This window comes from Paramisgurnus dabryanus, chromosome 18, assembly GCF_030506205.2.
Source record: "Paramisgurnus dabryanus chromosome 18, PD_genome_1.1, whole genome shotgun sequence".
Classification (NCBI taxonomy): Eukaryota; Metazoa; Chordata; class Actinopteri; order Cypriniformes; family Cobitidae; genus Paramisgurnus; species Paramisgurnus dabryanus.
Genome location: NC_133354.1, coordinates 30,423,408 through 30,449,942, shown reverse-complemented (window position 1 = coordinate 30,449,942; position 26,535 = coordinate 30,423,408). Strand labels below are relative to the sequence as shown.

The window sequence follows — 26,535 nt, the reverse complement described above, 5'->3', positions numbered from 1 at the left end:
CCATATTAGCATGAAAAATGTGTATGTTTTGTCAATGTTTTTGGAGCACATCTACTTTGTTTGTTTCAGTAAAGCTAAATCACACTAGTAGAAAGAGTGAAATATGCTTGGAAATGACATGAGAAATAATACGTTATTCCTAAAAGCTGGCATAATAAACCACACCTCTAACTTCACATGTTATGCAAGGAAAATGAAGCATAACTAATACAAGAACTATGAGCATACACTTCATTTTCTCTATTCATTCTTGAACACCCCAACAGACATCACAACACACAAGAATTGAGCAACTTTCATCTTTATTTTTAAACTGGTACCCTTTAAACAGACACTGAACCATCATAAGAAGTTATGCCAGCATTCCTATGACGGCACGTCATTTCCGCCGGTCACACATGACTCGGTTGGCATTTGTTTTAAACAGGATTTCACTGTAGGAAAGATTATCCTCTTAGATACTGGTTATTATAAAATCATCATCTAATCTTCTTCCTCCCATACCACATGAAAATAAAACAACAGAAAAAACATTGTGTAAATCTGACTGTATTAGTATTTGTTCTGTTGGAAAAAAGTGCAAACAGACACATATAGAAAAGGAAAGAACACAAATGGGGCTGATGAAGAACAGAGCATTTCACAGCCTGTTCAATGCATTCATATAAGGACTGGAGGAAAGCATCAAGATGGGACAGGATATCTTATAGTCGTGCTGTCAGATAAAGACTTCTGAATCTGTTTGTTTATGGCACACAACTTTGGTCCACAGACAATTTTCACTTGATCAGTTTTCTTTTTATATGTTGCCCATTCCTGTCATCTTATTTTAAACTGAATGAAGATTATGATATTGTGACAATACTGCACAGAGGAGAAAGGAAAGGTTCACAGGAAGTAGTCGGGAGTACGGCGGGTGACGTGCGGTTCTCCTCTGCGAGGGGCGGGGTCAAACTGCAGGCTGTAAAACACACGTCAAGTCACGTTAATTTATTGTGAACATAAACATGTGAGCATCCTTAACTCTTAAGCTGAATGAAACCAACTTACAATGAGTACTTCAGAGTGTCATCCAGCTCCATAATAGCGGCCTGATTACCACAGCGGTAACAGTAGTTGGGCGCGCTGAAGATTGTAACCACATTGCGATCATGGCACCAGTTGTAACCCTGAAAGAAAGTTATCAATGAATTACAAAAAATTTATGGGGATTATTGTTCACAACGCATCCAACATGCTTAGAGGCACAGATTTATAATGTCTGTCAGCCAATGAACAGATTAATCTCAAATCCATTCAACAGATGTGAGCATAACATAAGCTAAAGACTTTTTGAACACCGCACCTCCATCACTAGCTGGTGAGCTCTAGAGACCAGAGTAAGTCCGTTTGCATGGTTAAACGTCTCAGATATGTCCTGCCCGAAGGTGTAGCCTGCACCTCGAGGAGAAATACCCCAACCTCCACGGTCATCTGGATCTGACCACAATAAATCACACATGGGCCCCTGAAGAAAACAGGACACATCAGTGTTTATTTACAATTTTGTGTCTGAAATGACTGATAATGGCACCACTTTTAAGATAGATAAAGAGATGTTGAGTACCTCATGAGGAACCTCCTGTAAACGGTCCAGTGCTCTGATGTGATCAAGAGTGTCTATGGACGGTGACAATCCACCATGAAGACAGAATATCTGCAGTGGAAACATCACACCATTAAAACATACAGCTCTTATTTATGGTGTCGTTTTAGGCTCAATGCTATTGATTTTAATTTAATGGTAATGTAGAACTTTAAACGAGCACAGGGAACATGAACCTACCTGACCATCTACCAAGGCAGTTAAGGGAAGGTAATCGAAGAGGTCTGTGAAATATTTCCAAACATTCGCATTGCCGTATTTCCGTAGGCACTCGTCATAAAAGCCGTAGACTTGCGTGATCTGTCTGCTCTCGTGGTTCCCTCGAAGAATAGTAATGCGCTCACGGTACCTTACCTACAATCCCAACACAAAAACAATGCTGAAGAATCCATCTTGTGTATATTTGCATTATTAAAAAAATAAGTTGCACATTAGATATGAAAACGCAGAAGACAAAGAGACACAATCAGTATCATGTAAACGACGGATGACTATTTGAGAAAAATGAATGGCCTTAAAAGGTCCGGTGTGTCAAAACATTGCAAAAACCTAACAAATAAAAATCCCATTAATCCTACAATTATGCATATCTGGATACTACACTGAATATTTTTTTTTGTCAGCAACATGGTCAATTTATTTATTAAGGATGTACTCAGACTATGCGTACCAGAATACATTTGACCCCAAAAGAACATTCGTCTGGCTAGTGTGATGGCTCAGTCTGTACTCTACCGTAAAGTGTTTGTGTTAGTGCAGACCATCAGGGGAATGGGGAGGGGGCCTATTGTACTCTGGTACGGTTTGGTAGAGTTAAGTATAATGTGAGCCTGCCCGTAAAGAGCCATTTTAAAAGCTCCATCTTCATCTAATACTAGCCAGCACTTATGTTATCAGTAAGCTTATGGATAGACACACACATGATCGGGTGTGATCATGGCATTTATGATCCTACAAAATCAATTAAATGATTCAAATTCCTGGTCAGGTCAAATTTACATAAAACTTTACATAAAAATAATTTTTTTTGTTTAAATCATTTCTTTTACAGTTGCATTGTTCTTGCATTCCATGTAAAACGTTTAGGAAGTAAAACAAAATAAATACTAGTCATTGGTGGCTCGAGCATCAATGTTTTTGGGGCCGTCTTATTTCAAAAGGTGGTTATATTTAGTAGTGGAGATATGACTACATCGCCCAGCCTTACAATCAGGTGTTAAAAATTTGAGTCCTTACCTTAAGAGCAACAAGCAGAGTTACCGTCTCCACAGAATAATAACCTCGGTCTACATAATCTCCCATAAACAAATAGTTTGTGTCAGGTGACTTTCCTCCGATTCTGAAGAGCTCCATGAGGTCATGAAACTGGCCGTGAACATCTCCACAGACAGTGACCGGACATCTCACTTCCTGCACATTAGACTCCTTGGTCAGGATTTCTTTAGCCTGGAAAGAAAAACAAAATACAAAGTTGTTATAAATATAAAAAAGTCCCTCCAACAGGGATGTCAACCTCACCTTAAAAAGCAATGCTAAAAAAGATGGTACCATCATGGACTTAATCCAATAACCCAAAAAAATCTAGTTTATGAGCATGAGAACAGTAATATGGGGCAATGCATGGGACACAAACAGCACTGGTAAGAGCAATCTTATGTGTTCAAACGAAACGCATAATTAAGCTTGGATAAACATCCATTAACATGTCAACACAAATGGTCAATGATTCACTTTTCTTCCTATTTGTTCTAGACAGAAAACAAATCAAGATAAACCAGTGCAGCTCAATTATGGGATTTTTGTTTTGGCCAAAATTTTGATCAAGATTATTTCACATGATTACTTAATTGCTTAGAAAACATGCATATGAAGAGTTATTAATTTTCTTAAAAAAATAAGTATATTTCAAATATAAATAATAAATAACTAAAAAGATATAATATTATAATATAGTTAATTAATATAAATAATATAATGTATAAATTGAAATGCATAATGTCCAAATATTAAAAAGGTATGTTGTGCTCTGCCACAACCAAATGAAAACAATAACATTAATACCCCATTGATGACTTTGTATGGGAGAGATTTATGAAATTCAAGTTTTCAAGAGTTAAAGACATAAAAATAATGCATCTTTAGAGGAAGCTAACAGTACTTTATTCAATTCAAAGGATTTGTATAGCTTTGGATAAAAGCATCCTCCAAATGCATGTAAATTGGAACAACTGTGCAAGTTAATTATCATAATATATTACTTCTTTCTTTCTTTTTTAACGCCATACCAGCTTCTAAGGCTATATTCATGGCGAGATTAAAGTATCATTAAATCAAAGGAAAGTTAGAAAAGATGTTTCAAATTTCATAATATATTACAAACATATAACCAGTTGATCAAGTAGTGATGTCAAAAGAACCAGTGCTTCAGTATGAAGTCAGTACTAAAATAAGAAGTTACTGATATCAGTGTACTCAGCCTGAAAGGTACTCACTCGGGAACTTTTTATATACACAACAAGATGATCTAACTCATCATGCAAACAAGAATGTGGTTAACTAAGTGTTAATGCTAATACAGTCAAGGGTCCTTATTAATGGGGTAAAGAAAAGGGAGGACATGATGTTTTTAAAAGACTACAATGACATCATCCTACAGCTTCATCCTTCAGCTTCTCATCCAATCTCCTGTCCAATCAAAGGCTCTCTAGATGCTGAAGTGTCCCACACCATACATTACACAGAACCTTCAGCTGAAAATTTTATATATTTACTAGTTCTCATTATATTGTGCACTATATAGGGGATGAGAAACAATTCAGACAGTGTAAATGTGTTTTCAATTGGGGTAAATTAAGTCTGATATCACGTCAGTGTCATGCGAGCCGCAACAGCACCCGTACACAGTGTACTCCAGTCCAGCACAGGAACACAGAGCCGATTATATGCACGAATCTGTGCCAAAAACAAAGTGTATCCGACCTGTTTTGATTTTATATAGTATGATAAAGCGCTGTGTAACATCAGACACGGTTAAACAGCCACAACATTATAAACAGCACTGATGAGTAGAAGACAAACACTACTGCATACACAAAAACATACATTACACATCAATCTCATCATTGTTTATTTTGTAATAACATTTTCATATTAGATCTAAATCAGGACTCTAATTAGACTCCCCAGGAAAAAAGCGGGTCATGGCTGGTATCAATTCCATTTGAAAACACCCGCTTTGTCCAGCTATTATCAGCTGTTAGGCCGAGCTTTCGATGTTGTCATGGAAAGGTTGGTTGGTTTTAGTCACATGACCTGCAATTGCTTGCGGCTTCCAGCACTCTGTCTGTAAATAATGCCAGAAATAATCGGCAAACACGGCAGCCACGTATCGGCCGATGCACATAAAACTCGCAAATATCGGCACGATATATCGGCCGGCCACTCACTTAATTCAATATTGTTTGTTTAACTATTTTCTTCTTATTTTTAGCTTATCAGGGCAAAGTTGCTCTCATTTCCCTACAAGTTTTGCTTTTCCAATAAGCTCTATCGCTACACCTAAAATTAATTTGCTAATAGGGGTGTAACAATACTTTGATATGGATCGATGCTTAAATTTACAGCAAAAGAGGCAGAAGACGTTGTGACTACCATCAGATGCAAATCATGGGTTTGGAAATATTTTATTTTTGGAAAATATACTAGTCAACATTTGAAGTGGATCAAAAACGTTCATCAAATTTGTCCTAAGACAAGAACTTGTATTGGTTATTGGTTTTAAGAAGGTTTTGATCCACTTCAAATGTTAAAGGAATAGTCTACCCTTTTGCCATATTAAACTATGTTATTACCTAAACCTAGACAAATTAATACATACCTATCTTTTTTCAATGCGTGCACTGTACAGCGTGTTGTGAATTTGTTAGCATTTAGCCTAGCCCCATTCATTCCTATGGTACCAAAAAAAAGTTTTATTTTGTGGCACCATAGTTACTGGTATAACTCCTCATGTAACAGTCTTTAAATAGGGAAAACACGGAAGTGTTTGGTGGCTTCCCTGTTTGGTACCATAGGAATGAATGGGGCTAGGCTAAATGCTAACACATTCACAACACGCTGTACAGTGCATGCATTGAAAAAAGATAGGTATGTATTAATTTGTCTAGGTTGAGGTAATAACATAGTTTAATATGGCAAAAGGGTAGACTATTCCTTTAACTAGTGTAGTTTGGAAAACAGACTGGCAGAAAACCTTTTTCAGCACCAGCTGAAACACTGAAGACTTTGACTGTTGCCATCATATGCTGGATTTTGTGACATTTTTTCCCTCATTATTTATTTTTTATTTTATAAAAAAAAAAAGTTTTTTTAGTTTGTTGTTGTAAATGTCCCAATTGGGACAGAGATTGCACCTTTTTAAGAATTAAACATTCATGTTATATATTTTGTTTGCATTCGTGAGTGATAACTGTTTGTAACTGCTTAACTAGGTTCATAATATTAAAGTGTAGATAAATTAATTGAATCAAATTGTAATTGCATTAAAGAAATGCTTGATGTTTCAGCAAACATCGCATCGCTGGCAGAGATAATCGATACTGTATCGAATCGCAATTAACCGATTTAAAAAAGTTATAGTTTAAACATTGTCATATTTCCTTAAAAATAAAAATGACTACAAAGTAAAACCCCTTTCAAACAGCACGTTGATCCCAAACAATTTCCATAAAATTGCCAGCGTGCTTTCTGTGTAGATGCAAACACGTCCTGAAATTGATTTGGGATAATTGATAAAGCAAATCTAGTAACACTGCCGTAACATTTACGTAACGGGTTCTGTTTGAACAAAAGGCAGAAACAATGCCAAAAGTGTCATTGCAACAAGAAGTTATGGTTCAGCTCTTTGACAGAGGGTTTAAATGCATTCACAACGAGAAATGTCTGCGATCTGGAATGAAGCAGAGATCTGGAAGCTCCTCACTGTCTGTGCTGAGATCCTTACCAGCTTGACAGAACAGCACATCATGTACTACACTCCTTTGAAACAAATATGGTGCTAAATACTGGCTTGTAATCATAGGGAACCACTTTAAATGCTACTTAGCAACTGTGTAGAGCCATATGGTGCTTATGGCTCTACATAGGTGCTATGTAGCATTTAAAGTGGTTCCCATATGATTACAAGCCTGTGAACCACTTTTAGTGCTATTTAGCACCATTTTTTGAGTGTAATTAGAGTGTAGTCTGTATTGTGTCGCTGTATATTCTGTACTCTGTTTTGTGTTGCTGTATTATACGTTACTTTGCTGTGTGATTATTACATGATGGCCTGTCTGATACACCGGCGCCATTTTAAGACTCTGTACGTGCGATGAGGAACCACCAGATATATTAAAACACTTCGTTAGTGATTCACGAACGGACTTGTTAAAAACCGAAAATCAACGATATGGATTTTAATAGCATGAGTCACTCCCATAACCATATTGTGTACATAACCTTAATTATTATGGAGTTGCCCTACGAACGCCATTGACACAAATAAACATTCAAACGCGATTAAATGTGATTTACGAACAAATAAAATATATTCGGAATCGTGTTTTCAAATGAAATGAAAGCCCCTTGCGGGTGTTTTTAAGTGCGGTGTCCGTTCAATACTGCGCCATCTTGTAACTTAGCTAACGCGGCTAACAGTTAACGGATAAATTAAACGCGCGCTATGTCGTTAAACACTGTGTTCATACCGTGATTTATATAGATAAATACCTTTTCACAGAGGGTTTTCACTTGACTTTCTGACAGCTGTTTGCATTCATTCAGCTGTTCAATCCACTGATCCAGCTCCTTCGTAAACGCCTTTTCGTCCATTGCTGTGTCCGCACTTTTTACTCGATGTTCACACGGATTTCTGTACTAATCTCACCCAGCTCTCCGCAAATATCCACCCTTTGTCGACTAATTACTCTGAGACGTACATGTGGCCAGGAATCTCTTAGTAATTAAATAGGAAATCTTATGAGGAAATGTAAACCCGCTGGCCTGCAGAGTCCCACCCTGAGCCACGGTTGTTTTCACTTCAGCCTTCCTCACAGAAAGAACGAAGAACCGGCTCGTCGGTGGTTGGACGCTTGCAGTTGTTCAATGTCGATACTCCACTCTGATTGGTTTTCATGATGTGTTCTTTTGTTTTGATTGGCTCCTGAATTCATCGATGAACTAGTTCTTAGTAGGATGAGCGCGACTACTGCAGTACGGTCCAAAATGAGCGGTTAATGGTTATTGTTAAAGTTATATAGATGCATATCATAATAATCTATTAGTTACTTATTATAGTTGGCACAATTACAATTGGTTAAAAAAATGCAACAAAACTAATTATTTTTACTGAGATTTTACCGCTTTTTTTTTTACAAAGGCCTGTTCCACTGTAATTCCACTGTTTGATGTAATTCCACGATTATATCATGTTTCTTTTTTTTTTTTTTTTTTTTTTTTATTAGAGAACATATGAACATTAATACAGAAAACAGGCATCAAAATAGAAACTTCCAAAGTTGAATAACAAAATAAAATAAAAATAAAAATAAAATAGAATTATATCATGTTTCGTTGGGGAACAACATTTGGGTGTTACATAATGTAAGTTACAGCTCGTACTGCTCACCTTATTTTTCTTTATTGAACAGTTTTGGCTGCTAAACCAGTAGGCCTATAGCTACCCCTCCATGTATAACACAAATCTGTGCAATGATAAAAGTCAACATAATTTTACAGTATAATACAATGGTGCTGATCCTGACTTAATAGCATTTCGTGTACATAAATTAATTTAGTCCATTAACTTCAGTAAGCAAAGCGTTAATTAAAATTTTTTTTTTTTAATCATTAGACTAGATGGTTTTATTGGACGCACGTGCGGTGACGATTAGGCGTTTGCTTAACTTCCGGTTTCTGTTTGTTTAATAGTCTGACTGAACTCTTAAACAAATTCCTCGTCAAAAATAACAAATGTTTTGGTTTCTTATGTAATCTACAGTTGTTGTTTTTTGCTTGTTACATTAATAAACTACTTTAAAGGGACTTTGTTGTTATTTATTCTTAGCAAAGTTTACCGAAAGTTACGTGTGTTCCACAAAAGCCGCTTGTTGTTAGTGCTGAAACCATCTATACATAGTTCACCTGAAATAAAGATTTAATAAAGAACAATGAAAAATATTATTGATTGTTTAATTTTCCATTAACAATTAATCATTATTCAAAAAGGATAACGTTGATAGACGTATGATAGACCCCAAACTTTTAAAGAGCGATTGCATAACATACAAGAAAACTATATCATTTTTTAAATTTACCTCTACATTTATGCTGTGGTTTTGTGGAAATTTAGAAGTTTTTTACCTATTTACTGCAAAATTAATTAACTAGGCCATAAATTGGCTCATGAAAAATATATATATTTTTTTAATTAAATCTAAATTGTTTTTGGACATTGCTCTATGTTTTAGGGATAGAATACTGACATCTGCTGGATTGTGGAAAATATTTAGAAATGATAATTAAAGAAAGAAAGTGCAATGACCACATCCAATAGAGGTCCATAGGGACTTATTTCATTTTCACTTAATTTAAAATTTCTTAATTTCTCCTCACAAGTTAATTATCTTTATTTTGTGAATATATATTTAAACATTTTGAAATACATACAAATCTGTATTTGTGTGTGTATGAGATGGAAAGTTCGTTCCACTTTTTATTTATGCCCCGGGACCAAACCTTGGTCAATTTTCTATGTTCAGGATTATGCATCAAAATACTCCTGATTGGCTTTTACTGAGAAACTGTTACACTTCCACATTTAATCAATATGAATTTATAAAGCACACGTTCACCCAGAGAGTTTTGAGAGTTTTCATCAGGAAATTAAGCATTTAAATCTAAATGTTTGATTGCATTCTTCACTCAAATTACTTCTTGTCATGGTGTTTAATATAATTGTATCAGTGTTTAAGACCTGACAGTATTTTTGCAGTCTATATTTAAGATCAAATATTCTAGATTTAATACTTTCACTTAGTGCTTGACCTAGTATTTAATGTCTATAAAAAGAGAAAAATGCATAGTTTTAAGCATTTTTGTTTAGATTAAATATCTAATTTTATTAATGTTGAGAGCCTATGCAATTTCCTTAAAGTCCCTGTTTTGTAAAAGTTCAGGTACCACACTTTCCATATTGTGTATGCTTACAGTTTTAGTTAGTATAGTTTTGTCTTGTCATCCAGTATAAAAATCTAATAATTCTTACATTGAGATATATTTCCCTGAGAAGCAAAATGACTTAAGAGATTACTATTGAAAAAATATTGTTTTCTAAACATATACGAAAAATCAAATTAATTCAAGTTTTAACTTCATTTAATATATAAAAAAATGAACGTACTTTTAAAATATATGCTTTTACATATATGCCTCCAAAAGGGTAAATTATTATCTAGCACATAACTATGGAGAATGATTATTTTTACGTACATGAGAGTTCTGAGCACCATTGAAAGTATTTGAGGAATGTGCTAAAGAAAACTTTTTTGTCAATTTGTGAAACACTTACCACACCCAGGTAATGTGGCAAGACCTTATATCGATAATAAAACCAAATGAAAAAAAGTTTATTCAAGTTTAAGCAGGAGATTGAAACACTTGTGAATTATGAAAACCAAAACCTAAATCTCTATGCAAGAGTTCCTGTAGCTCAACTGTTAGAAGATTGTAACTATTGAGTGTTCTGACTGCCAGTGTGAATGAACCAAAATCAAACGATTCCCGGAAAAAAACCCGGACACATTTTCCATGTATTTTACGTAATCTCTCTGTGAAAAGGGCTACTGTGTGACTTTTTAGGCGGGCAGTGTATGTGCATGATAAATAAAATACCACAAGATGGCAGCACATGCTCTATTTGATTAAAGTAGATATTTTACTGTAACGTTAGTTCTGTAACTAGTGTTTTAAGATTACTGATGATCATCCTGTCTCATAAATATAAACCCTCTTTAATCATAATTTTACGTTTTGCTTTGCACATTTAAATATGATTTTGCATTATTCATGTATAAAATATGAAAACAAAAATATATTACATGATTGCTAAATATGAATGCTTCTTTTGAGATATTTGATACCATAATTGCTTAAAAAAGTATTGTTATTTTTATAGATGTTACTTCTGTAATAATGAGCATTACAAATAAAATAATAATAATAACTGTACAGAAGCACGTATGCACTCCCTAACTGTAAGCTACAGTCTGTAACATTAGTTTTATTACACTTCATCAGCTGACTTAAATCCTGACCAACGTGTCCTGATGTACAGCAACAATTTTCAATCAAATCATTAACCCTAAATGTGCGGTTGTAATTAACCTCTGCCGAATAACTTCCTAATCATTTTTTATGTCATTTTTAAAGCATTTATGCTGCAATATAATAAACTGAATTGTATAAATAATGTGGCATATAGGTGGGTTAAGGGCTTGATTTATTAATGTACGTTCGCTTTATTCTAAGGTACGTAAACACGCACAGTACTATGGCGAAGGTTTAGCGCATAAATTGCTGATGTTTCCAGTAACTTCCTGTCTCGTAGCCTAATTAATATTCATAACCCAATCCTTTACTTTGATTTATTATCCGCCATCTTGCAAACGCCCACATACCAATGTCTTCCAATCGGTTAAGGCGTACAGGGCGAACGCCGCGTTGCGTGATTAATATTCATGAGTCAAGCCTTCTTCATAGTAGAGATTGTGAATTCGCTGGGCTGTAATGATGAGATGGTGAGCTGCCTGGGACACACTGGAGTTCCGCTCGGTCCAGACTGCAGGAAACACGACGTGGAGTGAAAAAAGCCCCAGACACCGACAAAGATCGACGGATGACTGAGTGACTGTCAAACAGATTTACTGCCGTGAACGCTGAACGTTGTTTTTGTGTTTTCTGTTCTCCGACCGAGATTTTTCCAACATGCCGCGGCGGAATGTACAAGAAGTTATAGTCGAAGACGTGCAGAAGAGACGAAACCCCAACAAACATTATGTGAGTTTATATATTTACACCACTGACACGTTCAAAGATGTTTAAACTACTTTGCTGAGTGTTTATGCCATAATGAAAGTGTTTGTCTGTGTTTTTGTGAGTGTAACGCTAGTTTGTCTGAACAAAGACACTGAAGATGCGATCATGTTACAGTACTAAACAGTTGTATTTATTTATCTGTCTATCTACTGCTTTATTGTGTCTTACTGTAAAATAACGGTAACAGTGCATATACAGCAATGACTTCTCTACTGGTGTTCAGGGCCTATAATGCCATTCCAGATGTTTCCACATCTGCAAAAATACAACAAAGACTCTTGTGAGTTCACTAAACACTCAGCAAGCGTTTATAAAGACACATTATGATATGATATGATATGATATGATATGACATACAGGCAGACAGACACCGAATGTGTGTGGGTGCACGCGCGCGTGTGTGTTCGTGTAAAGTTTTTAAGTGTTTGTTAAATAACTGTACTCTCGGATCTAAGCTGGGTGTTTTTCAAGGCCTTTTGTCCTTTTCACCACACCCTGAAAAGTCCTGGACACCCCAACTTCAGTTCACTCTACAGGCCTGAGATCAGTTAAATGGTTATAATGATTTTTTTATCTTGTCTTTGCAGAAACTAGTGTATAAAACGAGCTTCAGTATTATGAGCAGTCATTTAATGTGTAATAGTGTTATGAGGTTTTTGTCCAGCTCTAATGATGATGTTATATGATAAACTAATGACAGGATATTAAATTACATTTTTACAGGGATTTTTTTTCTTCTGGTAACATAATACCAAACAAAAACTTGGACACCAAATGCTGCTGTTTTCTGTTCTGCATTTTTATTACTTAATTTCCTGTTAATATGAGTTGATGTCTTATGGTTTTTATTTATTATGAAGCAATCAGGATTTTTTAGAATAGATCAAAACATCACATGCCACAGTGTTGTTTGTCCCGAGGTTAAAGTGAATGACCTCAGATCAGTCTGATGTGTGAGGGACACCACTATAAACATCTGATCCAGCTTTTACATGCCTGAATCTGATAATGAGAAAATCTAGGTAAGAAGAATATCCTGAGCTGCTGTTTGTTCAGAAGTATAACACTTTCAACACTGTATACTGATCTAAAACACAAGACCCAGGATTTGTTATGTGCAGGTTATTCAACAGTTCATTTATTGAAACATTAAGTACAGTATTGTTATACATAAAGACAGATTGATAAAAAAAAGTCCCAACTCCTTTACTATGAGAACAGACTGAAGGATTATTAATGCAGACATATAGTAGCCCATATTATATACTTTTGCTGATTTTAAATTTGCTTTAGTGTGTAAGTGTGTGTAGTTTTACATGTAAAGGATCTGCAAAGTTTCATATAGAGTTATCGTCACAAATAGAAATCACTTTTTCTTGGACTACAGTGAATGCTTGGTTTGTAGTCCAACAGTTAGTTGAGTAACTTGTCAGTGCGACACATGCCTAGGGCTGCATAATTAATCCAAAAACTAATCAGGATAACAATTAAAGGTGAAACAACAATTACATAATCGTCAAAAGCCTCAATTACAGTTATGTTGTTTATATGAAAGGTTTCTTAAATTTGCATCGTTTAAATGTGTATGGTGAATTTTTGTTGTGCTTATTTCTGTGTGTTTCGCCAGTATCTTCTGGCACCCAATACAGTGGTAAATCAGAGATTTTAAAATGGATAATTTATTGTGTCCTTTAGCCATTTATTTTGGATTTGTTTACTAACAACATAACTCCCATAATTATTTGTAGGGCTGTAACGATTAATCGTGCAAATGCGTGTTTTCTCAATGAATGAATTTGAATGAATTACGGTGACATCCCGGCACATCTGAATGCCAGGGGGCGCTCTCGTGCAGAAACTCCATTTGTGCCACAGAAGAAGTAGCTTTACAAACGCTATTCCAGGAAATGTCTACAGGAATATTTATATCGCTGTTCTTCAAACTGTTTCGGGTATTTTCATGATACTAAAGAATATTTGGAATGATTTTTATTTAACGAGTGTTGCTTTTTTAAATGCACGTTATAAACGACTCCGACTCATAATGATTTTAGATTGATAAGGACTTCCTACTGACCAAATACCATAGTACACGCACAAGCTGTGCATGAAACAAAGAATCACAGCCTTGCGATTCAGAATCGATTTCAGACAGGCATTTTTAACGGGACACACGATTTAATCGTTACATCCCTAATTATTTGTTATTAACATAAATGTATTTAGTTTTGAATGTTTAGAATTTAGCATGCAGCTGCTTGTTATAAAACAATTTAAAACTTTAATGTAAAATCTTACAATATTACAATATCAAGGTGAATAATCTGCAGTTTTGATAATTGCAGTCCTACACATGCCAGCCCACCAACTAAATGCTTATGTAGTATTTGCTGTGGGCTCACTTGTTTCACTTTATAAGTCTCTGTTCAGCCCTCGCAATTCTTCTCCACCCACAGCTCTGTGATGAGATAACTAACATTCATTATGTTCAGCCATATTCCCTTATAATCCTTCATATGTATAAAATGACTACAAAATGAAAACATAGCTTTGAAACTTCAATTCAATGTGTTACTTGTAGTGTTGTAGTACTCGAGATCGGTTTAAAGTAGTGATGCACCGATGTATCGGCCGCCAATATTTATCGGCCGATTTTTGATGAATTTGAAACCATCGGCATATCGGCAATAGCACGAGAAAGGCCGATACCGATTGTTTATTAATTAACTGCATAAAGAAATCCATTATATGTAAAAAAAAAATGTGTTAATGTTGTTAATAAAATAAATGCTGAATTGCAAAAACCATTTTTGAAGGTTGTCATGCTCTCTTATCATATTTGTTTTAGCTTAATTTGTGCCTCTCTTATTATGTTGGTCAGTTGAATGTTAATTAGATCCAATCCATGTTCAGTAAAAATAATTTGATGCAGAAATAAACTAGCTAATAGACCAACTGTATAGTATTGTATACAAGTGTTTAATATCGGCATCTGTATCGGCCAGAAGTTGTCTGTTTAAATCGGTATCGGTATCGGCCCAAAAAAATCCTATCGGTGCATCCCTAGTTTAAAGGTCTTGGTCTCATCTTGGAATCGACCACATTTTTACTCGATCTCTTCTTGGCCTCAGACGATGAGGACTCAGAATTTTGTTTCAAGACCACAACTGATGGCATATTACAAAATTATTTTTGATCAGTAATGATTAAATAATTATTATAATTTACAGATTTTTACTGTGACATTTTTTTTTAAATTATTTGATCAACTACTCTCATGGCATACACACACACACACACACACACACACACACACACACACACACACACACACACACACACACACACACACACACACATGAGAAGTGCCTAATCATATGCATATTCCACATGTTATCATAAGTATTTTAATGCAGTGACTTGCACTGGTCTTGGTCTTGACTTGGTCTCGACCCTTCAAAGTAAGGATGTAACTATAAGGACGGTTTCACATTTGGTGCGATTGCCTGGTCCGAACCCGAGTTCGACTGCTCCCCCTCCCCGTGCCCCCCATGGACTGTGTTCACATATTATTTTTGCATCCGAACCGCGGTACGCTTGCATCATCAAGCTGCAGCCGGCGCGTTCTCATGTTGCTTGGCAACCGCTGTAAACGAGAAGACGACAAGTGTGATTGACTAACTGCAAGCAGAGAGATGATTTCTGAATGCCTCCGCAAAAATTGACGTCGGCGGACAGACCGTGTTGTCATCGAAACGACTTTAGTATGTTTGCGGCAGACAGACGAAAGTGCGTTTCTGTATTATTTCTTTGAAAACAAAACCAAAGGTTTAAAAAAATAAGAACAAAACTCAGGCAAGCATTTTATGCATTTTGTTGTCAAGGTAAGTGCACGCACACAAACACACACGTCTGTTTTGGTGGGACATTCCATATAATACGTAATTAACAGCGGTTCACTTCCGCGATTTGGTACGATTGCGCTCACATTAGCAGCGAACCGATCTGGAGTTCACATGAAACGAACCCCAGACCACCCTCTTTAAGCGGACTCGAGTACGTTTCGCGGGTGCGCACCCAAGTTCGGAAGACAGCGTTCACATCATCCAAATGTACCGAACTCTGATGTCAATCGAACCCGGGTGCGCACCAAAAGTGCTAATGTGAAAATGCCCTAAATCGCGTGTCCCATTAAAAAGACCTGTCTAAAATCGATTCTGCATCGCAAGGCTGCAACAGCTTGTGCGTGTACTATGGCGTTTTGGTCAGTAGGAAGTCCTTATCAATCTAAAATCATTATGAGTCGGAGTCGTTTATAACATGCATTTAAAAAAGCAACACTCGTTAAACAAAATCATTCAAAATATTCTTTATTATAATGAAAATACCTGAAACAATTTGAAGGCCAGCGATATAAATATTCTTATAGACATTTCCTGGAATAGCGTTTGTAATGCTGCTACTTCTGTGGCACAATTGGAGTTTCTGCACGAGAGCGCCCTCTGGCTTTTGGATGTGGCTGCTAGGGGTGCACGATTCAGAAAATTTCACAATTCGATTCGATTCCGATTTTTAGGCTCAAGATTCGATTCAAAATCGATTTTCGATTAAAAAACGATTCTCGATTTTAAAAAACGATTCACAGTTTGTAAATGTAGTTTACTTTTTCCTATGTGACTGATTGTAGTAGATATACAATTTTAAAGAAAAAACCCCAAGAAATTAAATGTAGTTATTACTTTATGTCTTTATGCAAAAATAAAAACTGATATGAAGCAATTAGATGACCCCTTTTATCAAACTCTATTAAATACAATAATATAGTATATTAATGATAGACAGTGCAGGTCTATAGATTATAAATGTGACTGGTGTTATAATATTTCTATTAGAAAGAGCAAAAGCAGGAAAAGTGCCTCTCTTTCTATTTCTCTCTTGTCGATAAAAAAAAAGCTAAATCCGAGCTTTGCTCGTTCAATGCAATGGGCTTAACATTAGCATTGTCTTTTTGCTACCATCTCTGTGCAAACTTGTTAGATTTTAGAAAAGATATGGTTTATTAATAATTATAGTATAAAAAAATGGGAGAAAGAAAATCCAGCGCGTGGTCGTGACTTTCAAAACAAGAGCCATTTGTTATCGCCATAGAAACGATCGACACAGGTTTTACACACAATATTAATCAGGCTTTGGGACCCGAAGTAATTTAACTATGACTGACCCGGACCCGACTGTCCATTTCAAAATACAAACCCGGAACCATATCATCATCACAGATATGTTTGGGCACTTGTTAATATACCTAGGCAGCGCGCCCATAAGTAAAGTCAGTGTGTGGGAAACACTGTGACAAGAGTGTGCAGGCGTCAGTGTGAATTTGACGCAGCATCATCTATGGGAATACTGAGATAAACTCATTTCAGGACAATAGTAACACGGCATTACAAAAAAATATATGAATCGATTTTTGGAATTCTACTAATCGATTCTGAATCGGCAAAGCTTGAATCGCGATTCAAATGTGAAGCGATTTTTTTGCACACCCCTAGTGGCGGCATTTCACCGTAATTCATTCATTGAGAAAACGCACATTTGCACGATTACTCGTTACATCCCTACTTCAAAGTCTTAGTCTTGTCTCGGCCTGTCTTGGTCATGACTTGGTCTTGGTTTTAGGTGGTCTTGACTACAACACTTGAATAAAACGACCCAAATGTAACCCATGTTTTTCCCTACCTCGAATCCGAGAATAAATTTGGTTCCTGGAGCTCGATCGGTTACTATGCACAGATTTATCATGTAAAGTGTGACGTTAACAGATCAAATTCAGATCTGCTTGCAAGCAAATCGGAGCAGGCCTTATTATATCAAACATGTCTGATATTTAGGATTTTCAAACTTTTACAATAGACAGTGAGGGACGGAGGTGAATGAAATGCACCAGAATCTCTGTCTGTTTAAAGCAACACTATGTAGTTTCCATGTAAAAATGACTTACAGGTCCCCCATGTGGTTGAAAAGCGCAACAGTGCCTGGTATCAGACACTCTTCTGCAGGCAGGGGGAGGGGCGGGGCTGTGTTTCCTACCCTCCACCGCCACTTTCAGAGTGTGCTTGTAGCAGCTACAAGGCTGCTCAGGTTGCAAAAACAGTACAATTTGTCCAGTTAAAAGTTGTTCTATCACTGAAATAATTTTAGAGACATTATTTAAAGGTAAAAAAACTACATAGTGTTGCTTTAAATTCACTTTCCTCTGAGTTGACGTGAAGTGCTAATCTTAATATCCTTTATCCTGTAGTGTGTGATGTGCCATTATTCTCAAATGATTTACAAGAAGAAAATCTGTCAAGTTTGTGATGCAACTAGATTTCATAATCGGCCAGGATTTTCACAAACACACAAATCCTCCATCACATTAGCAAAGCCCAAACCATTATAAAAGTGACTCTAGCCGGACTCTCAGCTTGAATATGGCTCTATGTGTTGGACTGATGCCATTCTTTACAGCTTAGAGATCTACAGCGCATGCCTCCCAGTAAGGGGCGGGACATTTCTGATACACACCCTTAAGTGAGTGACAACAGACCGGACCAATCACATCAGACTGGGCCAGCTTGAACGATGACAGCGTTTCAGACAGACCAGGAAGAGAAGCACAACAATAATAAAAAATATGTGAATAATAATGTTTTTTTTTTACCAATCAACCATGAAACCTTATACTAGTTCACCACAAAAACAGTATCGTTCAAGACATAGAAAAGCGGCATAATGAGTACCCTTTTACTGTTTAACAGCCATGACTACATATTTTATTTTATTTATTTATTTAGTCGGGACAGTGCACATTAATGAACAGTCTAACATTCCTTTAAAGACTGTAAATGAGCCAGGTTATAGCATAAATGCTAATTTTCACCTGTAGTCCCGAGGCAGGAAAACAACAACATACAAAATAGTGCATCACATAAGAATATAACAATATACAATCAGTTTTGGTCTGATGTTTGCTGTTAGGTTAGACATTTTGAATATAACTTAGTATTGTCGACTCCACACACATTAGTACCACAGGCAGTGATACCTTAAATCCTGCTGGTTTAAATGAAACAGTCTTACAGTGTGTGTAAAGTGTCCAGTCAGAATTAAGTGTCATGTCATTTTAATATCTTTGATTAGTTCGCAACTATACCTCAGTCTGATTACTGTGATTGTATTTAGGGTTAACACATTTATCATTTCTGTTTTCCTCCTTTCAAACAGCTCCACACATTACAGCTGAATTTAACTGAATGCAGGAATCTTGATAAACTTTCTTTAACTATTTGTAGTTTATCACAGAGTTTTAAACACTCATGATACAAGCCACTGAATAGAATAACTGCACCAAATGATGGCAGCAGTGTTTGTATGATATTGTTTTAGGTCACAATAGACAGATATTGTCAATAACCATGATATTCAAAATAGGGTTAAACATTTCAGGTAAATTTCCAGAAACTTTCCATGGGACCTTTATTTGGAGAATTTTGGAAATATTCAAAATTGGAAACATAACATTTGTATGTAAAAACGCAGTATTTTTCACAGAATTTACTTATCTCTATAGCGCTGTTTTAAAAACGAGCAGATGTTTTCCTTGTTCTATGAAGTCCCTCCTTCAGAAATGCGTATCGAGTTCTGATTGTGTAGTTTGTTTAGTGTGTTGTGATTCGACAGCAGCTTAGCTTAGCAGCGCCGTTTGAGCCAAAGCTGGCGACTGACGTATTCCTGTGGGTGGAGTTTTAGTCAAAAACTGTTTTATTAACGTCATTCAACCGGGAAGTAGAGGACTGTAGTCCAAACCGGCCGTTCGCTGAAGGCTTTGAAATAGGAATTCTGTTAAAGAAAATACATTGCCTGGCAGTGAACTTTGAGCTTTATCATTTTGCATTATTGATACTCTAACAGCAACATTACACACTAACTAAAGTTTGAAAAATGGGATCATGAAAAACGGCAGCTTTAAAATGCAGCAAGTGTGGTTTCTTTGGTAGCCAACGCTTGGAAAATAGAGGGGAAATTCCCCCCTTACCTGACATGGAGGATTTAATTTTATTTCAGGGTTAGTGTGTGGGTTTTATGTGTGTGTGTGTGGGGGGGGGGGGGGGTATTTTTAGACACTGTTTTTTTAATTATCTCACCTAAATGTTTTCTCAGTCAGTGTATTTGTCTTTACTATGATTGTTAGCACATCAGTAAGTTTACATCATAGGACAGATCAAACAAGTGAGATCTCAAGCAGGCAGTAGGAGATGATGTCACTTCCCCACACTGCCCGCCACGCATTTCTAAGGAACAATTTTATTTAATTTCCGCCTCCCGACTTGAACAGATGTTTCTCATTTCTTCTGTCACCTAACAAAGATCACAGAAACAAAACGATAACAAAAAACCCACACCAGTACAATAATATCAACAATTCAGTTGAAAATTAAAACATTGAACATTAAAAATTGAGCTTGAAGAGCCACACTGGTTATAAACCAGTGGGTGCAGTAATCGTGTAGTAAAGTTTGATATGGTGACAGGCCTGGTGAAGTATATTTAGTAAAATAATAAAGAAATGGAGCAGATGGCCTGGTTCAGAGCAAACTTTTCAGGACACTTAACAAGTGTTTGGTTTACACCCAAGTGTTTGACGGCAGATGTCAAAAACTCAAATGCATGCCAGTTATCTGTACTCAAGTCAGCTTGAAGAGATGGATTATGATTTGGTAGGGTTTCTTTCTGTATTAGCTTTGTAGAGTTACAGTGCTTTGTGCTCTGTTTTACTGTAAAGGGTTGCAGCGCGTGCGTCTTTGTGCTCTTTTTTCAAGTGTAAAGAGTTACAGTGTGTGCATCTTTATGCTTTCTTTTTTTACTGTAAAGAGTTGCAGCGCGTGCGTCTTTGTGCTCTTTTTTTTACTGTAAAGAGTTGCAGCGCGTGCGTCTTTGTGCTCTTTTTTTTACTGTAAAGAGTTGCAGCGCGTGCGTCTTTGTGCTCTTTTTTTAAGTGTAAAGACTTACAGTGCGTGCATCTTTATGCTCTCTTTTTTACTGTAAAGAGTTGCAGCGAGTGCGTCTTTGCGCTCTCTTTTTTTACTGTAAAGAGTTACAGCGCGTGCGTCTTTGTGCTCTTTTTTTAAGTGTAAAGAGTTACAGCGCGTGCATCTTTTTTTTTACTGTAAAGAGTTGCAGCGCATGCGTCTTTGCGCTCTCTTTTTACTGTAAAGCAGGCTCGGACTGGTAATCTGTACAACCGGGCAAATGCCCGGTGGGCCGCTCGACATGTGGGCCGGTGGCCTCCGAGATTTTTTTTTTCATGCCAAAATGTTTAAGTTATTTATTTTCGGCCCGTCATGTATAAATGCAGTTGCATTTGGCTTTGGGGGCGGGTGATAGGAAAATATTTTCGGCTTCTTCGTGACAGGTTCAGTGTGTGTTACGATCGCGCACCCATGCCCCACCCCTCAAATGGATTTGTCCAAGCAGCCGCTGGGTTTATGTGGAAATATACAGTGATGATAGCGCATCATTTAGCCTTGCACTTAAGAATAATCATTATGGACAACAGAGGCTCCAAAAAGAAGAAATGGGGAGCGGAGAAGATCCGCGAGAAAAAGTCGCCCAGGTATATTAACAACCGCCCAAATATATCTGGCATAACTTTTTTTTGTTCTTCCGTAATAATGACACTATTTGATAATGACATTTGCGTGCGAGGCGAGCACGTGTCTATTCCAACGAGTTCGGTATGTGTTCGCATGCTCTCTGTTTCTCTATGAATTGGCTGTGAGCCGAGGCAAGTTCAGTGTCACGTTGTGTCCATGTTTCTGAACTTGAGCAGAGTTGTATGCATTAGAGGTCTTCACAGAGGACCCGTACAGTTCCGGGTCTATGTTTTAAAGGGGCAGTTGGGTCTCGGTCGGTCCCAGTTTAATTATGCTACTTCGGGTCCTGGGTCTGATCGACCAGTCGGCGCTAATGCGTTAAAGCTCTGGTTTCTATGGCTATAACAACTGGCTCTTGTTTTGAAAGTCACAATGCACTTTCTTTCTTATATTTTTATAAATATTATTAATTAACCATCTTTGCTTTCTGAGCAAACATTTTAGATATAAGAGATGGTAATCTTTTAATCTCCAAGAGAGAAATAGAAAGAGAGGCACTTTTACTGCTTCTGCTCTATCTAATATAAAGTGAAGAAAGCTACATAAACCATTATAACACCGGTCACATTTATAATCTATAGACCTGCACTGTCTATCATTAATATACTTTACATGTTATTGTATTCAATAGAGTTTGATAAAAGGGTTCATCTACACAAGTATTGCTTCATATAACAGTGCAAAAATATTCAAGTGTTTTTGTGGTGCTTCGACAAACAGTGTCAGCTTTGTTCATGGCAAAGAGAGTTTGAGGTGGTTGAATTTTAACTATACTGTGAAATTAATATAAATGTTTAATAAATCAAAGCATTGGGTTAGAGGGGCGATTTTGGTATCGGTGGGCTTGTGTGTGGAGTGGGGGGGGGGTGTCGTCGGTCCAGTGGTGGGCCGTTCCACGAGGAAATTGCCAGGGCCGAATTTTGTTTCCAGTCCGACCCTGCTGTAAAGAATTGCAGTGCGTGCGTCTTCGCGCTCTCTTTTTTACTGTAAAGAGTTGCAGCGCGTTATGCTCTCTTTTTTTATTGTAAAGAGTTGCAGCGCGTGCGTCTTTGCGCTCTCTTTTTTACTGAAAAGAGTTGCAGCACGTGCGTCTTTGCGCCCACAATTTTTACTGTAAAGAGTTGCAGCGCGTGCGTGTTTGTGCTCTTTTTATTAAGTGTAAAGAGTTACAGCGCGTGCATCTTTATGCTCTCTATTTTTACTGTAAAGAGTTGCAGCCCGTGCGTCAGGAAAATGTCATGTCCACATATGTGGACATCCAGGTCTTAGGAGGTTAAAGATTCCATGTCTGTAAAATTTTACATTTTTAATGAGACATCAATATTAAATAAAAAAAAAACATATAAAGAAGAATCAAATGGAATGGACAAATTGGTCACAATACCCAGCTCTACTGCATTCTGCATGTGCTGTCCTGTGAAGCTTTCTGATAATAATTATAAAATGAAAGGTGTCAGCTCCTCATCCTGAGGTATTATCTTGTGGTGGTCAGCTTCTGGTAATACTCATGACAGTACTTCATACAGATTCCAGCAGTATAACGTGAAACAGATGTCAAGGGGGCTTTAGGGATGTCTGGTTCAGATCAAGTTATGGACCCTAGTGAGGGAACGGCCTCAATAGGAAGATGGCTTCCTCAGGCAGCCATTTATGCAAAAAATACTTCATGGTATCATCTTGAATGAAACACACCAAGCTGCTGTCTTGTGCAGATCTACAGTATTGTGTCCTTGATGAGGAGCTAATGGACACCAGCTAACATTAAAAATGTGAAAACAACAGGTTTACCTGTCCAATACTGCTGGCATTGGAAATTTAGAGATGTCCCTAAGACTGTGAACACAGGCACACACAGACTCAATCTGATGATGTTTTATATACAGTAGTCCCACTGTATGTCTATTAGAGCTGGGCAAAAACTCGCCTGGGATTCTCATGCGTATCTCGTCAGTAAAGCCGGTTCTGTGATTGGTAGTTTTGGTGATTTGGTTATAAAACCCTGAATCGGCTTTACTGATGAGACAAATGAGCATCGGAGAATCGCAGGGGATTTTTTTGCCCAGCTCTAATGTCTATACCCCCAAAATATATCTCAGTGTTTTACCTCCATGCTCTTCAGTATCTCTGCCCACATCTTTAAAGTACATCTGGAAACATGACTCTCTTGTGTTTCTGGTGAAGATCAGGGGTCGAGTTAATTAGAAGTTCATAACTATGTGTAATAATTTGTTAATGCAGAAAAATTCTTCGTTTTTTTGGGTTACCAATCAGTCTCTCTCTTTTTTACTCTAGGTTTATGTCATCAAAGTTTCTTGGACTGATGGGAGCAATGAGATCATTTTCAGGCGCTACAGTAAATTTTTTGATCTTCAGGTGAGTTTTTAAACTAGTTTCATTATAATACCAAAGATAAATGTGGTTTTGCAGTCTACTGTTGTTGTGTCGCTGTTCTTTACCTTTAAACACTGAGTTAGTGATGATATACTTTGTATTTGGAGTGCTCAGAATGAAAGTAGATGTGCTAGTGTTTAGATGAGATACAGTCCACATTGACTAGAACTGATCTGTTATCAGATTAAACAAGGCTGATTTAACCCTCCTTTACAGAGCTTTGTACCTTGTACCTTTGTACCCATGTCCACAATTGTTAACTTTCTAGCAAATATACAAATTTGAGTCATACTTGAAAAACGCAGAGCCCTACAACACCCTAATTGTATAGATATATGTGTCCAGTGAGATGAGAGTTTCCTGACTGCTTTCATGTATCAGCGAGCTTATTTGCCAATCTGTGCACAAGTTAATGCTTAAGTTTAAGGGGTTTCTTTAAAGGCACTTCAATTAGTTACAAACAAACCAAACAAAAGCAAATAATAAATCATGTCATCATCATATTGTTCTCCTTCAATGTTAAGCATTTTGCATAATATGAGTGATCTTGTCTTTATATTACAGTCAAAGCATTGATTTCACACGAAGGTCTGTGTGTTTCTCTCAGATGATCTGTTTCTTTTTAAGCCATTGGTTTATGAAGACTCGAAAACGATCTTCCTCGCACTGACTGACACGTCTGAAGCATGCACAGACCCCAATACACATTTACACAGAATTACAGTTTTAAAAATATCTGTTTCAACAAGAATTCACGCAGATATAATCTGTTATGTCTTAAGGCCCATTCACATTATAACAATAACTATAACAATAACTATATTAGCGTCCACACCACTAGACGATAGCGATAACTTTATGCTTTTTCACTGGGGAGGCAAAGTACTCACGCAAATCTTTACTTTCAATGGTGGCATTAACCAAAAACACTTGTAATTGTTCACATGTCATTGAATGTATAAATATGCTGTTCTTGTTGTATTTACACAGCGGGTAAGCAGCATATGTCCTCAACAAGCTGTGTTTGCGTAACTCTAAACAGTGAATCTAGTAGTTTGTGTAATCTAATACCTTACCTTTTGGCATAAAGTTAGAGAAAAATCAATGTAGTAGAATAAAAAGGATTATGTATTCAATTTCACAACAACTGCATAAGCACTGGATACCTGAGGTCATTTTATGTTATAGACCTCAGTAATGAGTTTCTCCACCGAGTCATCTGTCATTTCAAATGCGCTTGCACTTAAAGTTTAAGGGTCATTCTACGGAAATGTCAATTTTTCTATCCCTAGCCTTTACAGAAATATTACACTTGAAAAACACTTTAGAGTTGAAATTTTTATATTTTAAAATGAAACAATATGTTATTTGAAAAATTACACCTTCTTGAGCCATCAATGTAGCAATATTAGATTTTGATTAATTAATTCGAATTCCAAGCACCACAGAAGTGCTCGTCCCCACAGTCATGTACAGAGGGAAAATGCTTTATTTTGAGATCAAAAATAGTGTTTTCTTCCATTTAAAATACAATAATGGGTTCAAAACTATCAAATATTTTATGTAAATTACATTAAAAAACAAAATGCTAAATGAATATTATAAAATATATAATGAAAGTAGTAGTCCCCTGGAGTTGTGTCACTATACCGTTTAACAAAAAAGCTCTTATTTTTAAATAAAAATCACATTGATGACATCACTTGACTTTCGTCTTTCAATTTCCTGTAGATCTATGAAGAGACGCCCATATAAGTCCACTGTCTCTTTTCAGTTATCTGAAATCTTCTCATTTATCTCATGATTTCATATGAAGCTTTTAGTTTAAGTCACTGGTATGACCTCCCTTATTGTTTGGGAATTGCAAAAAACTAGAATCCAAATGGATTAAACTACTTAATTTAGTGAATATACAATGATTGACAACATGTGGTTTGATACTTTGCAGCAGCAATTTTGTAAAATGCAGTTGAACATCAGTGGCTGCGTTTACATTTTGCATTAACATGCGATCTCGGTGATCCGTTCACGCAGATCCGATCATCCGTATATCAGGACACGGCGCGTTTACATTTGTTCACATCAAAGTGGCTTCTGTATCCGGATGTGTGATCGGATACCGTGTGGGGAGCCGCGCTGGATGAATAGCTGTCAATCAAAATGGGTACAGCTGTCTTTAGCCACATGATTTAGGGTTTTCGCGCTAACCGCAATCCCGTATTGTACAGTGCTACTGAGAAGCCAACAACAGAGAATAACTAGCAACCCCAACAACCGTGATTTTCACATTTAAAGCGTTATATTTTTTAGCCTTAAAAGCCTTATCTTTAAAAGCCTTATAGCGTCCGCACCGCGGATGAATGTTCTGTTTAACTTTACCTGAACTTGAACTTGACTGATCAACAACAAAATCCGTGTGAAACATGACCGACTCCACTGTTTTATTCTGCCTTAATAACGGGCTTTTGGCTCTGCCTGAACTTATATGTATATTTCTATTTTAACCATAAACTGTTGTTAGTTATGTTTCCTGGTAATAATATGATTTAATTAAAAGAGCTAACAATTTCCTGTTCATAGTGCGTAAGAAGTAATGTTATTTACAAACACATATAAGTAACCTGGCATAAAAGCAACACTGACTAAATGTATTTGGTTAATGTTATTATGGTT

At 36.6% G+C, this 26,535-nt stretch overlaps 2 protein-coding genes across 3 annotated transcripts in view; one reads left to right on the top strand and one right to left on the bottom strand.

Moving 5' to 3' along the window:
- Window positions 1–285: 285 nt before the first annotated feature.
- Window positions 286–7,751, bottom strand: ppp2cab (protein phosphatase 2 catalytic subunit alpha b). The gene is made up of 7 exons (XM_065287607.2): window positions 7,415–7,751; window positions 2,882–3,091; window positions 1,826–1,999; window positions 1,607–1,696; window positions 1,346–1,507; window positions 1,051–1,169; window positions 286–961 (listed from the first exon to the last, which is right to left on the bottom strand). The coding sequence occupies exons 1-7, from the start codon at window positions 7,514–7,516 to the stop codon at window positions 889–891; spliced, it is 930 nt and encodes a 309-aa protein (XP_065143679.1). The 5' UTR covers window positions 7,517–7,751; the 3' UTR covers window positions 286–888.
- A 3,722-nt stretch (window positions 7,752–11,473) lies between these two features.
- The window catches only part of sh3pxd2b (SH3 and PX domains 2B), a 44,558-nt gene continuing 29,496 nt past the window's right edge, over window positions 11,474–26,535 (top strand). For both annotated transcript variants that reach the window (XM_065287606.2, XM_065287605.2), the window contains exons 1-2: window positions 11,474–11,740; window positions 23,764–23,844. In XM_065287606.2, the coding sequence (XP_065143678.1) occupies window positions 11,669–11,740; window positions 23,764–23,844 (153 nt within the window). In that variant the 5' untranslated portion in view covers window positions 11,474–11,668. The remainder of the gene's footprint in view (window positions 11,741–23,763; window positions 23,845–26,535) is intronic.

Excerpts from the sequence above, each read along its gene's own strand:
- ppp2cab (XM_065287607.2), bottom strand. The coding sequence starts at position 7,516 with ATGGACGAAAAGGCGTTTACGAAGGAGCTGGATCAGTGGATTGAACAG. Across the intron at positions 1,697-1,825 it reads CTGCCTTGGTAGATGGTCAG|ATATTCTGTCTTCATGGTGG; the intron begins GTAGGTTCATGT and ends TTTCCACTGCAG. Across the intron at positions 1,170-1,345 it reads CTCACCAGCTAGTGATGGAG|GGTTACAACTGGTGCCATGA; the intron begins GTGCGGTGTTCA and ends ACTTTCTTTCAG.